At 50.5% G+C, this 12,130-nt stretch overlaps 1 protein-coding gene across 1 annotated transcript in view; it reads right to left on the minus strand.

The window, feature by feature from the left end:
• Window positions 1-1,238: 1,238 nt before the first annotated feature.
• Window positions 1,239-12,130, minus strand: part of LOC137320420 (max dimerization protein 4-like) — a 28,697-nt gene continuing 17,805 nt past the window's right edge. The window contains exons 4-6 of the mRNA XM_067982119.1: window positions 7,724-7,838; window positions 6,509-6,677; window positions 1,239-1,641 (exon numbers count right to left, since the gene is read on the minus strand). Coding sequence (XP_067838220.1) covers window positions 1,487-1,641; window positions 6,509-6,677; window positions 7,724-7,838 — 439 coding nt within the window. The 3' untranslated portion in view covers window positions 1,239-1,486. The remainder of the gene's footprint in view (window positions 1,642-6,508; window positions 6,678-7,723; window positions 7,839-12,130) is intronic.

The following is a 12,130-nucleotide window of genomic DNA, read 5'->3' on the forward strand; positions in this document are numbered from 1 at the left end:
ATACAACATTTTTTGTAAAATTCAGCTGCCATGTTCTAACCTTTGACCTGTCCCCACTAGGAGGTTGGGAGAGAGAGAGAGAGGAGGAGGGTCACGGAGCAAGGTCACGCGGTCTCCAACTACTGCAGCCTGCCTGGTTGGCGGGTTCCGAAGTAGTCGGTTTAAGAGTGCAAACAAGGACGAGAGCTGCCATGAAAATTCTTCTCATCGTATCCACTTTTGAGAGGCAAGGGAAGGACGCAAGTGCCAGCAATCGGGGAGGGCGATGGGGGCTTTGAGAAATGGTCACCAAGGCACAATGTGACAATGGCAGAGAGTCCCTGAGACTCTGGTCTGGGTCCTGTACCATTTTCACCCCTCCCCACCCACCCCCCCCCAACCCTTTCCCTTCCCTCCCTCCCTCCCTCCCCCCCGTACCCAACAAGCATGGTTTAGATAACATTTAGGAAAATATAATACAAAATTTTGATACAGGAAATTTGAGACTACACTGGCTAAAATTACTTGACTAATATTTTTTGTAATTTTTTTTTCATTCATTTTTTTTCCTCTCGAAGAGACCTCTCTTGAGACGTGTACTTATAAGATTGGTCTGTTTGACTAGGAAGCCATGCTCTAATGACTAAAACCAAGCAGACTGTAAAAACAAACACGCCTTTAGTATCGCTAACATTCCAATATAAGCAGTCTAAAATGACACGGATAATGAAACTGCCGCGTGTCGGCTGTATAAATCGCGGAAAGAAGCATAAGCAAAATTTGTGGGTTTTTCTCTTGCTCGCTGCGCCGGCTGGCGCAGTTTCTCGTTTTGAACGTCCTCGGATAACACGATCGACCTTGCGCATTAACAAGGAGACAATAAAAGCACGGTGTATAGCCTTAATCGGAATACTGTCTAGTTACTTAAAAACGTCCTACTTCGGGAAAGGCAGACGTTAAGATGTGTGAGAGGAGACACGTGAGAGGAGACACGCAAAGCACCTCTGGGAACGGCGCTGCCAAGTTGCAAATCGTCTCCAGTTAACGGACCGGCAAAAGACAAAACAACGCAGACACCGCTGAATACGACGCCTTCTTTTGTGTGCTGGTCCCAACTTTTACTGTGGAGTCCCCACGACGGGAGAGATTGGAACCAGACAAATAAAACTAAAAAGAAGAAAATCAATACTCTACTTGTAAGGCTAATCATTAGAGCTGGCTTTTTTTCCCCTTTCCCCCTTCAAACCCCCCCCCCCCCAACCCACGTTATTGCAAATACCATCCCACGTTTCTTTGCATCCTTCAACCAAAATGGGTTGGGAGGAGTTGGGTCGGGAGGAGTTGGGACTGCAAAGAACTGTGAGAGGGTAACTGCAATGCGAGAGCTCTTGTGGTTGGGGTGTCTGTGAAAGAGTGGCAGTTAACATCTCAGGAAAAAAAGAACAAAAATTCGCTTTGTAAGTGCCCCACGTTCACATGTGGTCCTCTGCTGGTACTGAAGCAGCCACTACGAGAGCCTTGGCGTGATTGTGCGAGAATCTGCATAGCCACTGTCACTTGAACTGCTCCGGAAACTGTAGTGGTCATCAACGTCACTGGCACTGCCAACACTGTCCAACTCACCGGGGACAAACTCCATACCTTCGATGTCAACATCGGCTTCTGTATAAGAGTGAAGGGGAAATAAAAGTTACCGTGACTACGGGTACAGTAATGAATATGTGGGACAGACTCCAATATGTAGGACACAGTTCATGAATCAATCTTCAAACAAGAGAGCACTTGATAAACATCTGGTTGAGAACTAGATTAAACAGTTATAGCGGATTGGTATTGGACTGAATGCGATCAAATACATCGCAAGTTACCATGGTTCCTGTGGCAGTGGGCCAGTCAGGAATGGACATATCTTGTGTGAACGGCAACCGGCCCTGATCGAAAGTTGTGGAGATGTGAGGATAGGAACATAGGATTAGGGGTAGGCCCTTCAGCTCCTCGAGCCTTGGTTCCATATCCCTTAATACCCTTACCTAACAAAAATCTGTCGACCTCAGTTTTAAAATTTTCAATCAACTCCACCCCCAGCCTCAACAGCTTTTTGGGGGAAGAGAGTTCCAGATTTCTACTACCCTTTGTGTGATGAAGTGCTTCCTGACATCACCCCTGAACGGCCTGGCTCTAACTTTACGATTATGCCCCCTTGTTCTGGACTTCCCCCGCCAGAAGAAATAGTTTCTTTCTGTCTACCCTATCAAATCCTTTAATCGTCTTAAACACCTCAGTTAGCTCACCCCTTAATCTTCTATACTCGAGGGAATACAAGTCTAGTCTATGATTGTACATATCCTGTGGAACTTTGTTCCTTGCCGTGCAATAGCAAACACCATTATTCAGGCATCGTGACCCTGCACTCTGGAATTCTCCCCACTTTCAAAGAGTCTGCTCCAAATCTCTCTCTTTGAACCAGTCTTCTGTCACCTCCCCAACTCCTTTTCTACCTCCAGCCTGGCGCCATGTTCCTGCCCCCCCCGACTTTTGGAAGACACCTCAGAATGTTTCACTATGCCAAAAGCACTATCGACCGTGCAAATTCTTGTTGCTATGCAAGGTGCCGCCTTCACATGCACAAGTTTACGTGCGATGCGAAGCCTCACATAGAAACATCAACTCGTCTACAACTATAGACCAAATGCCCAGGGACATGCAATCCCGTCCCCAGTAATCAAGGCAATGGTTAACGAAGACTCAAAACCATGGGTGCCACCTGCCAGGGAGAAGCAGGATTTCAATTCCAGCCTTGGACAGCATTCACCCTAATGCCAAGTTGCCAACACGAGTTTTGGTTAGTGGGTGCGATGCCAACACGAGTTTTGGTTAGTGGGTGCGATGCCAACACGAGTTTTGGTTAGTGGGTGCGATGCCAACACGAGTTTTGGTTAGTGGGTGCGATGCCAACACGAGTTTTGGTTAGTGGGTGCGATGCCAACACGAGTTTTGGTTAGTGGGTGCGATGCCAACACGAGTTTTGGTTAGTGGGTGCGATGCCAACACGTCGATAGAGCTTTTGGCATTAGGGATGGGCAATAAATGCCGGCCTCGCCAGCGACGCCACATCCTATGAACGAATAAAAAAAACACGAGTTTGGTTAGCGGGTACGATGCCAACACGAGTTTGGTTAGCGGGTACGATGCCAACACGAGTTTGGTTAGCGGGTACGATGCCGATGGAGGAGTAAAATAAAAGTGGACAAGGGAATGTATTTGCAGTGACATTTCCTGTCCAATCTCACCCGTGTGGTCTCAAATGCACTTCCCACAAGAGTTTACCAAAGAGAAGGAGAAACACACACATATTGGACTGCTCTCCCTGCTCAGCATGAGAGGAGAGGGGAGGGGAGGGAAAAGGGTGGAAATTGCAACAAACAGCATGAAATCAATCCTGCTGACAGAGGACACACAACACTGCGCCGTAACATTTAGTGTTATCAGGGGGTGGGTGCAGATTGGTGACTCAGGGAAACACAAAAGGAAAAGGCACCAACTGCACTGGGATCCCTCCCAACGGCCGTCTACAGCGCCCCGGGACTGCAGGATGCAGGAAGAGAGGGAGAGCCTTTTAATTAAACAGGGGAAGGAAAAAGACGGAAGCTCAACACCCTCACCCACATCATTTAAAACAGTAATCTCTAATTGCTGTATTTTAAATAGGACGCTCCATCATTAGCTGGCACGAGCCTTTCTGGATTTGAAGAACAAAACGATTCAGGATTTAAGCCAAGGTTAATGCACCTTCACCCAACCCACTAGCAGCTCACCGGAATTATTTTAATTAATTCTCGGAACGTGGGTGTCACTGGCAAGGCCGGGTTTACTGACGTAAATCCCTAATTGGCTTGAGAAGGTGGTGGGGGGACCTTCTAGGAACATAGGAACAGGAGTAGGCCATTCAGCCCTTCGAGCCTGTTCCACCATTCAGTGAGATCATGGCTGATCTGTATCCCAACTCCATTAACCCTCCTTGGCTCTATATCCCTTAATATCCTTGGCTAACAAAAATCTATTGATCTCAGATTTAAAATTATTAATTGAGCATCTCCTGCTTTTTGTGGGAGAGAGTTCCACACTTCTACCACCCTTTGTGTGAAGAAGTGTTTCCTAACTTCTCTCCTGAATAGGTATAGATAAGGTCGATAGTCAAAATCTTTTCCCAAAGGTAGGGGAGTCTATAACGAGGGGGCATAGATTTAAGGTGAGAGGGGAGAGATACAAAAGGGTCCAGAGGGGCAATTTTTTCACTCAAAGGGTGGTGAGTGTCTGGAACGAGCTGCCAGAGGCAGTAGTAGAGGCGGGTACAATTTTGTCTTTTAAAAAGCATTTGGACAGTTACATGGGTAAGATGGGTATAGAGGGATATGGGCCAAGTGCAGGCAATTGGGACTAGCTTAGTGGTATAAACTGGGCGACATGGACATATTGGGCCGAAGGGCCTGTTTCCATGTTGTAACTTCTATGATTCTATGATTCTATGAATGGCCGCGTCCTCGACTCCCCCACCAGTGGAAAAAGTTTCTATCGACCCCATTTCCTTTCAAAATCCTAAAAATCTTCAATCAAATCTCCCCGTAACCTTCTATATTCCAGGGAATACAAGCCTAGTTTATGTAATCTCTCCTCATAATTTAACCCTTGGTGAATCTGCACTGCACTCCCTCCAAGGCCAATATATCCTTCCCAAGGTGTGGTGCCCAGAACTGTACACAGTACTCCAGATGTGGTCTTTGTACAGTTGTAGCTCCTCGTCTTACAACCGAGTGGCCTGTTAGGCAATTTCAGAGGGTATCGAGAGTCAACCACATTAAGTGAGGCTGGAGCCGCATGTAGGCCAGACCAGGGTAAACATAGAAAATAGGAGCAGGAGTAGGCCATTCGGCCCTTCGAGCCTGCTCCGCCATTCAATATGATCATGGCTGATCCTCGATCTCAATACCATATTCCCGCTTTCTCCCCCTTTTGTGTCTAGGGTGAGGATGGCAGCTTCCCTTCCCTGAAGGGCATCAGTGAATCAGTTGGGTTTTTTAATGACCGTCTAAGCAGCATTCATGGTCACTTTACCTGGTGTTAGCCCTGAAATTCAACTTGCCATGGTGGGATTTGAGCTCCTAACCTCCGGGGTCACTGGTCCAGTCCCATGGTCACTATACTACACTACACGTACAGCGGTGTGGTGGTTATGTCACTGGACTAATAATCCAAGAGAAGGAGAGTTCAAATCACACCGCAAATTTAAATTCGGTTAAATAAAAATCTAGGAAATAAAAAGCTGTTATCAGTAAACGTGACCGTGAATCTAGAGGAGTGTTGTAAAAACCCAACTGGTCGACTAATGTTGTTTAGGGGAAGAGTTTTGGTTAGTGGGTACGATGCCAACACGAGTTTTGGTTAGTGGGTACGATGCCAACAAGTCAATAGAGCTTTTGGCATTAGGGATGGGCAATAAATGCCGGCCTCGCCAGCAACGCCACATCCTATGAACGAATAAAAAAAACACGAGTTTGGTTAGCGGATACGATGTAACATTGGAAGATAGGAACAGGAGTAGGCCATTCAGCCCCTCATGCCTGCTCCGCCATTTGATAAGATCATGGCTGATCTGTGATCTAACTCCATATACCTGCCTTTGGCCCATATCCCTTAATACCTTTGGTTGCCAAAAAGCTATCTATCTCACATTTAAATTTAGCAATTGAGCTAGTATCAATTGCTGTTTGCGGAAGAGAGTTCCAAACTTCTACCACCTTGTGTGTGTAGAAATGTTTGCTAATCTCACTCCTGAAAGGTCTGGCTCTAATTTTTAGACTGTGCCCCCTACTCCTAGAATCCCCAACCAGCGGAAATAGTTTCTCTCTATCCACCCTATCTGTTCCCCTTAATATCTTATAAACTTCAATCAGATCACCCCGTAACCTTCTAAACTCTAGAGAATACAACCCCAATTTGTGTAATCTCTCCTCATAACTTAACCCTTGAAGTCCAGGTATCATTCTAGTAAACCTACGCTGCACTATGTCCTTCCGAAGGTGCGGTGCCCAGAACTGCTCACAGTACTCCAGGTGCGGTCTAACCAGGGTTTTGTATAGCTGCAGCATAACTTCTGCCCCCTTGTACTCTAGTCCTCTCGATATAAAGGCCAGCATTCCATTAGTCTTATTGATTATTTTCTGCACCTGTTCATGACACTTCAATGATCTATGTACCTGAACCCCTAAGTCCCTTTGGACATCCACTGTTTTTAACTTTTTACCAATGTGACTCCAGTCCCACACTAATGTGGTTCTCTGAAGTGACCCAGCAAAGCAACTCAAAGTTTCTCAAGTAGGCGGCCCACCATCACCGTCTCACGGCAACTAGGGATGGGCAATAAATATCCCCGAGAATGATATTTTTTAAAAAAAGACAACACGCACGTATCCCAGACTGCAGTTATACCCGGGGTTCACTGGGGTGAAATTTCCACACCCGCCGGCCTCACCTTGTTCAGAATCCGAGCGGTCGGTGGAGATCGCTGAGCCCAGACTATCGGTCCGGAGACGCTCCATCCCCTGCACCGCCAGCTGCTCCAGGCGACGCCGCAGGTACCGTCGCTCCCGCTGAAGCTGCTCTTTCTGGTGCAGAGCCTTCTTATCTTGCTCTTCTAACTTCTGCGCATTTTGAAAAGAGAAAGAACGGATGAGGAAAAGTTGGAAGAACTTACATTTTACACAGCGCCTATTCACGACCTCAAGACGTGCCAAAGCGCTTTACTGCCAACAAAGTGCTTTTTTTTCCCCGAAGTGTTGTCGCTGTTGTAATGTAGGAGACGCGGCAGCCAATTTGCGCACAGCAAGATCCCACAAACAGCAATGTGATACTGACCAGATAATCTGCTTTATTGATGTTCGTTGAGGGATAAATACTTGAAGGGAAAAATTTATACGATGGGCTGAATGGCCTCCTTCTGTGCTGCATGATACTATGATTACAGCTCAGGAGGAGGCCATTCAGCCCATCGTGCCTGTGCTTGTTCTTTGAAAGAGCTATCCAATCAGTCCCATTTCCCTGCTCTTCCCCATAGCTCTGTAAATTTTTCCTTTTAAGTATTTATCCAATTCCCGTTTGAAGGTCATTACTGAATTTGCTTCCACCGCCCTTTCAGGCAGTGAATTCCAGATCAGAACAACTCGCTGGGTAAAAAAACCTCTCCTCATGTCACCTTTGGTTCTTTTGCCGATCGCCTTAAATCTGTGTCCTCTGGTTACCGATCCCTTCTGCCACTGGAGACAGTTTCTCCTTATTTACTCTATCAAAAACCCCTCATAATTTTGAACACCTCCATCAAATCTTCCCTTAACCTTCCCCGTTCCAAGGAGAACAACCCCAGCTTCTCCACAAGACTGAAGTCCCTCATCCCCGGTGCCACTCTAGTAAATCTCCTCCGCACCCTCTCTAAGACCACGACATCTTTCCGAAAGTGTGGTGCCCAGGACGGACCATCAGACTCCAGCTGCAGCCTAAGCAACACGTTAAAAAAAAATTCTCCTCATCTCCCCCTCCGGCTCTTTTGCCAATTACTCGCCTTCAAGAAAAAAAAAAGAAAAATTAAGCATCCCAAAAAAAAGCAGCAAACCAGGATCCTGATGAATCTGATGCAGGAGGGGAGAGATAAGGGTGGATCCAATCCAAACGTCCCAAACAATCGCCCGTTTACCTTGATGTGAGTCCTCGCTCGCTTAAGCAGGCTGAGAGTGGTGTGTCTGGAACAGTCCGGCCCGAGGGGAACCAGCTCCTTCAGCTGTTCCAGGTATAGCCGCAGCTTAGCCCTTCTGCAATTGAAAATAACCCCCGGTCAGTGCGGCCTGAAACCAAACGCAAAAAAAAACCAGCACTGGCACGGAACTGACTCTGGAATTCTGGTGACACAAAAAAAAAAAAAAGAAAGGGGGGAGGGGGGGGGGGTCCTGAATGGTCAGTTGGGTCAGAGAGACGAGGAGGCGTCACCTTCAAACCCCAGCCTGTGCCCAGGGAGACGGCCTCAGCGGGCGGGAGTGTTACAGCTGGTCGTAGAAACTCAGGCAGGGCACGACGACACAGAGAGAGAGGGTGACACACAGGGAGACACACAGACACAGACGGGGGGGACACACGCCCACGCACCGACGTGGGGGGGGGGGGGGCGGGCGGGGGACACACCCACGCACCGTCGTGGGGGGGGGGGGGGGGAGACACACGCCCACGTACCGACGTGGGGGGGACGGAGGGGGACACACACGCCCACGCACCAACAAGGGGGACACACACGCCCACGCACCAACAAGGGGGGGATGACACGCCCACGCACCGACGTTGGGGGGGGGGGGGGACACGCCCACGCACCGACGTTGGGGGGGGGGACACGCCCACGCACCGACGTTGGGGGGGGGGGACACGCTCACGCACCGACGTTGGGGGGGGGGGGACAGACAATTGTGCGCGGACACACACATCAAGAGAGACCAGAATTGGATTCAGCTGTGCTGCCCTCCACAGTCAAATAGCACGTTGACCAACACATGGAGGATGGCCACTCTGGGTCAAGGCAGCAGAGAGCGACTGTTGAGTCTGTCGAAGCCGTTCCAAGGAGTTAACTGCTTCAGGAGAGAATGAGGCCGTGTGCCTGCCGGTGCCTGTGAGGGTACAACACACACAGACCACAAACCTGGGAACGAAGTCTCTCTCGTCCCCACACACTCCATTCAGACCGCTACTGGCTGCGTGGGGAGCAGCTTAACCAACCAGCCTCCTCCCTGGGGACGGAGCAAGGCCAAGGGGGGGCGGGGGGGGGGGGGGCGGGGGGAGAAGGGCTTCAAAAATATTCGCAGGGCGGCTGTGACGGTTAATCTCGGTGCCTATCCGGTGATCCCAAACTCAGTACCGGATTGTGTGGACAGGGCACGGTCAGGCTCAGCTCCGGTTGTGTTTACCCCCCAACCTCCTGCCCCGGGGAGGTCCACACTCACATATAAAGAGCAGTCACGTGGGTTGGGCCCGGGAACATGTGGGAACGTCCCTCGGCGCCAGCAGGGGGCGGGGGCGGGGGCGCGGGCGCTCGGCGACGGGGGGGGGGGGGAGGCGCTCGCCCTCTCGCGAGTCAGCACCATCGGGAGAAAATAATACTTTAGCCATGTTACAATTCTGGATCTGAAACCACACGATACCTCAACAGGCCTGATGCCAAGCCGCACCAAAGTGCTTATGGACACCCCAGCTTCAAAGTAGCAACAGACACTTGTCAATGTGACCGTACAACAACCCCCGCCCCCCCCCGCTCCATCTGTTAAGAGTGGGTGAGCCCAACTAAACCACCCTACCCCCACCCAGAAACCCGGCGATATTCGCATCACCTGCACGACCCGTGGGTCGAGAGGTTATCTGGAGGTGAGTGTGCGCGTGTGCACACTCACACCCACTCACACCGCTCCGCCATCTCCAACCTCACGACGACTGCCCGTCACCCGCAGGAAAATGAAGTGCAGTCGCTGACGTAATGTGGGAAACGTGGCAGCCAATTTGTGCACAGCAAGATCCCACAAACAGCGATGGGACAAATATCGGCTGTGACACTGGGGTGAACTCCCCTTCGAAATAGTGGCCAGGTGATCCTCTACGTCCACCCGAGAGGGCAGACGGGCTCACAGTTGAATGTCTCACCATACTGCACTGGGAGTGTCGGCCCAGATTTTGTGTTTTGAGTCTCGGGACCTGAGCCCACAACCTTTGTGACTCAGAGGTGAGAGTGCTTCCCACTGAACCACGGCTGACACTTAGTAATTCACCAGAGCACTGAGCCTCGGCGGCAGATTCAGTGCTTTGTTTTTTGCCTCTAACGCTCTCGCCTCCTCTCCTGAAGCACCAACTCCCTCAACTGTGTACAAAATTATGAGGGGCACAGATAGGATGGATACTAAGGAGCTTTTTCCCTTCGTTGAGGGTTCTATAACAAGGGGGCATAGATTCAAGGTGAAAGGCGGGAGGTTTGGAGGGGATTTGAGAAAGAACTTTTTCACCCAGAGGGTGGTTGGAGTCTGGAACTCACTGCCTGAAAGGGTTGCGGAGGCAGGAACCCTCACAACATTCAAGAAGCATTTGGATGAGCACTTGAAATGCCATAGCATACAAGGCTACGGACCAAATGCTGGAATATGGGATTAGAGTAGGCAGGGCTTGATGGCCGGCGCGGACACGATGGGCCGAAGGGCCTCTATCCGTGCTGTATGACTCTATGACTCTAACTAGGGTAAGGACTCTCAGGCTCCGTACTTCACCCGAGAGACAAGTGCATCCCTTAAACTGCAGGCTATCACCCTCCACCCACCAGAGTCTCACACCATCCCGACTTGGAAATATATCGGCCGTTCCTTCATCGTCGCTGGGTCAAAATCCTGGAACTCCCTTCCTAACAGCACTGTGGGAGAACCTTCACCACACGGACTGCAGCGGTTCAAGGAGGCGGCTCACCACCACCTTCTCAAGGGCAATCAGGGATGGGCAATAAATGCCGGCCTCGCCAGCGACACCCACATCTGGAGTGCGAATATTACAACGGCTAACCCTCGCCACTCGAGTCCAATCCCATCCCCACATGTCCAGTACTAGTGATGGGGAGAAAGTCACTGTTTATCCATCAGGACCGGGGACCCTGGCCAACTTTCAATTCCTTATCCCAACCCCGGCTTGAGGGAGGGACGGGGCGTGGGGGGGGGGGGGGGGGAAGAGACGGGGTGGAAACTGGCTTCTTCCGGGTCCGTGGAGCGAGCGAGAGACGTGGATTTGATCTCTGGTCCATCGGGGAAGCCCGAGATCCTGGATTCCAATCCCCACCACCCCTCCCAGCAATGAACTCTCAAAGGAACAGGAGGGGGCCATTCAGCCCCTCGAGCCTGTTCCGCCATTCAATTAGATCATGGCTGATCTGCAGCTTAACTCCATCCCACTGGCCGGCAACAGCTCAGCGATTAGTGCTCGCTGATTTATCGATAAATACCTGGGGGGGGGGGGGTTTCTCAAATAAATGCTACAAGCGAGAAACAGGAACGGTTGAATAAAACATTTAGAAATTACAGATGGACTAACCCTGCACAGGTACGTGCTGCAACTGGCCTCAGTGCTCCCGGGCTGGGGGAGCTGAGGAGGCAATCAGACAGGGCGTCCGATCGCTAACCAGCGAAACCCTACTGGAAGGCATCGAGCTCGGCTGCAACCTCCGGTCGAGCGGTGATTTGCCAGCGCACGAGTAACGGCCAACTTTTGAGGGGGGCGGGGAGGAAGGAGTGGAGTTACTCGAGGGCAGCCCCTCCTCAGCAAGGAGTCACCGTCTGCGCGAGCCGAGAGCGGAGGATGACTCCGCGCGAGGTTTCGCTGGTATTCAGGGCTGCCGCGGTGCTCCTCCTTCTGCTGACCAGTTAACGCAGGCGAGGATCTGCAGGTCTGTAACACTGCACCGCTGGCGAGGGAAGTACTGCAGCCACAAGGAGCAAGTCACCGAACAACTGCCGTTCCCTCTCACACGCACGCACTCACGGGCGCCCACTCACACCGGGGTGGGGGGGACATTATTTAACTGACAGGCAGTATGACTTACGGTGGTGACATTTTAACTCGATAAAAATCTAAGTAAGAGACTGGGACCGGAGACAATAGTCACCTCCATCTGAAGCTTGCGTGGGACTCAAACTAAACCAGACACCACGAGAATAGACAATGCAAAGAGGTGGAAAGAAAGTTCAGGTTTATCTCTGAAAACCCACAACCTGCACCGTGAACTTTCAGGGCCGGGGGCTGCAACGGATCCTCGTTGGATTGAAGACAAACTTCTTGAATAAAAATTTTGTTTTGAAAGAAAAGGCAAATTTTTATACAGCACCTTATCTGGCATCTCAGAAATGCATTCAACATACCACCCATTATTTCGAGGTAGTTACTGTTATGTCAGTTAGCACGTTTTGCGCACAGCAAGAAGATAAATGACCAGTTGATCGGCGAGGGAAGGGGACGCGGACAGACTCGGCGAGGGAAGGGGAGGGAGACAGACCGGCGGACAGAGAGAGAGACACAGACAGACCGGCAGAGATAGAGAGAA

Source organism: Heptranchias perlo, chromosome 4 (assembly GCF_035084215.1).
Source record: "Heptranchias perlo isolate sHepPer1 chromosome 4, sHepPer1.hap1, whole genome shotgun sequence".
Taxonomy (NCBI): domain Eukaryota; kingdom Metazoa; phylum Chordata; class Chondrichthyes; order Hexanchiformes; family Hexanchidae; genus Heptranchias; species Heptranchias perlo.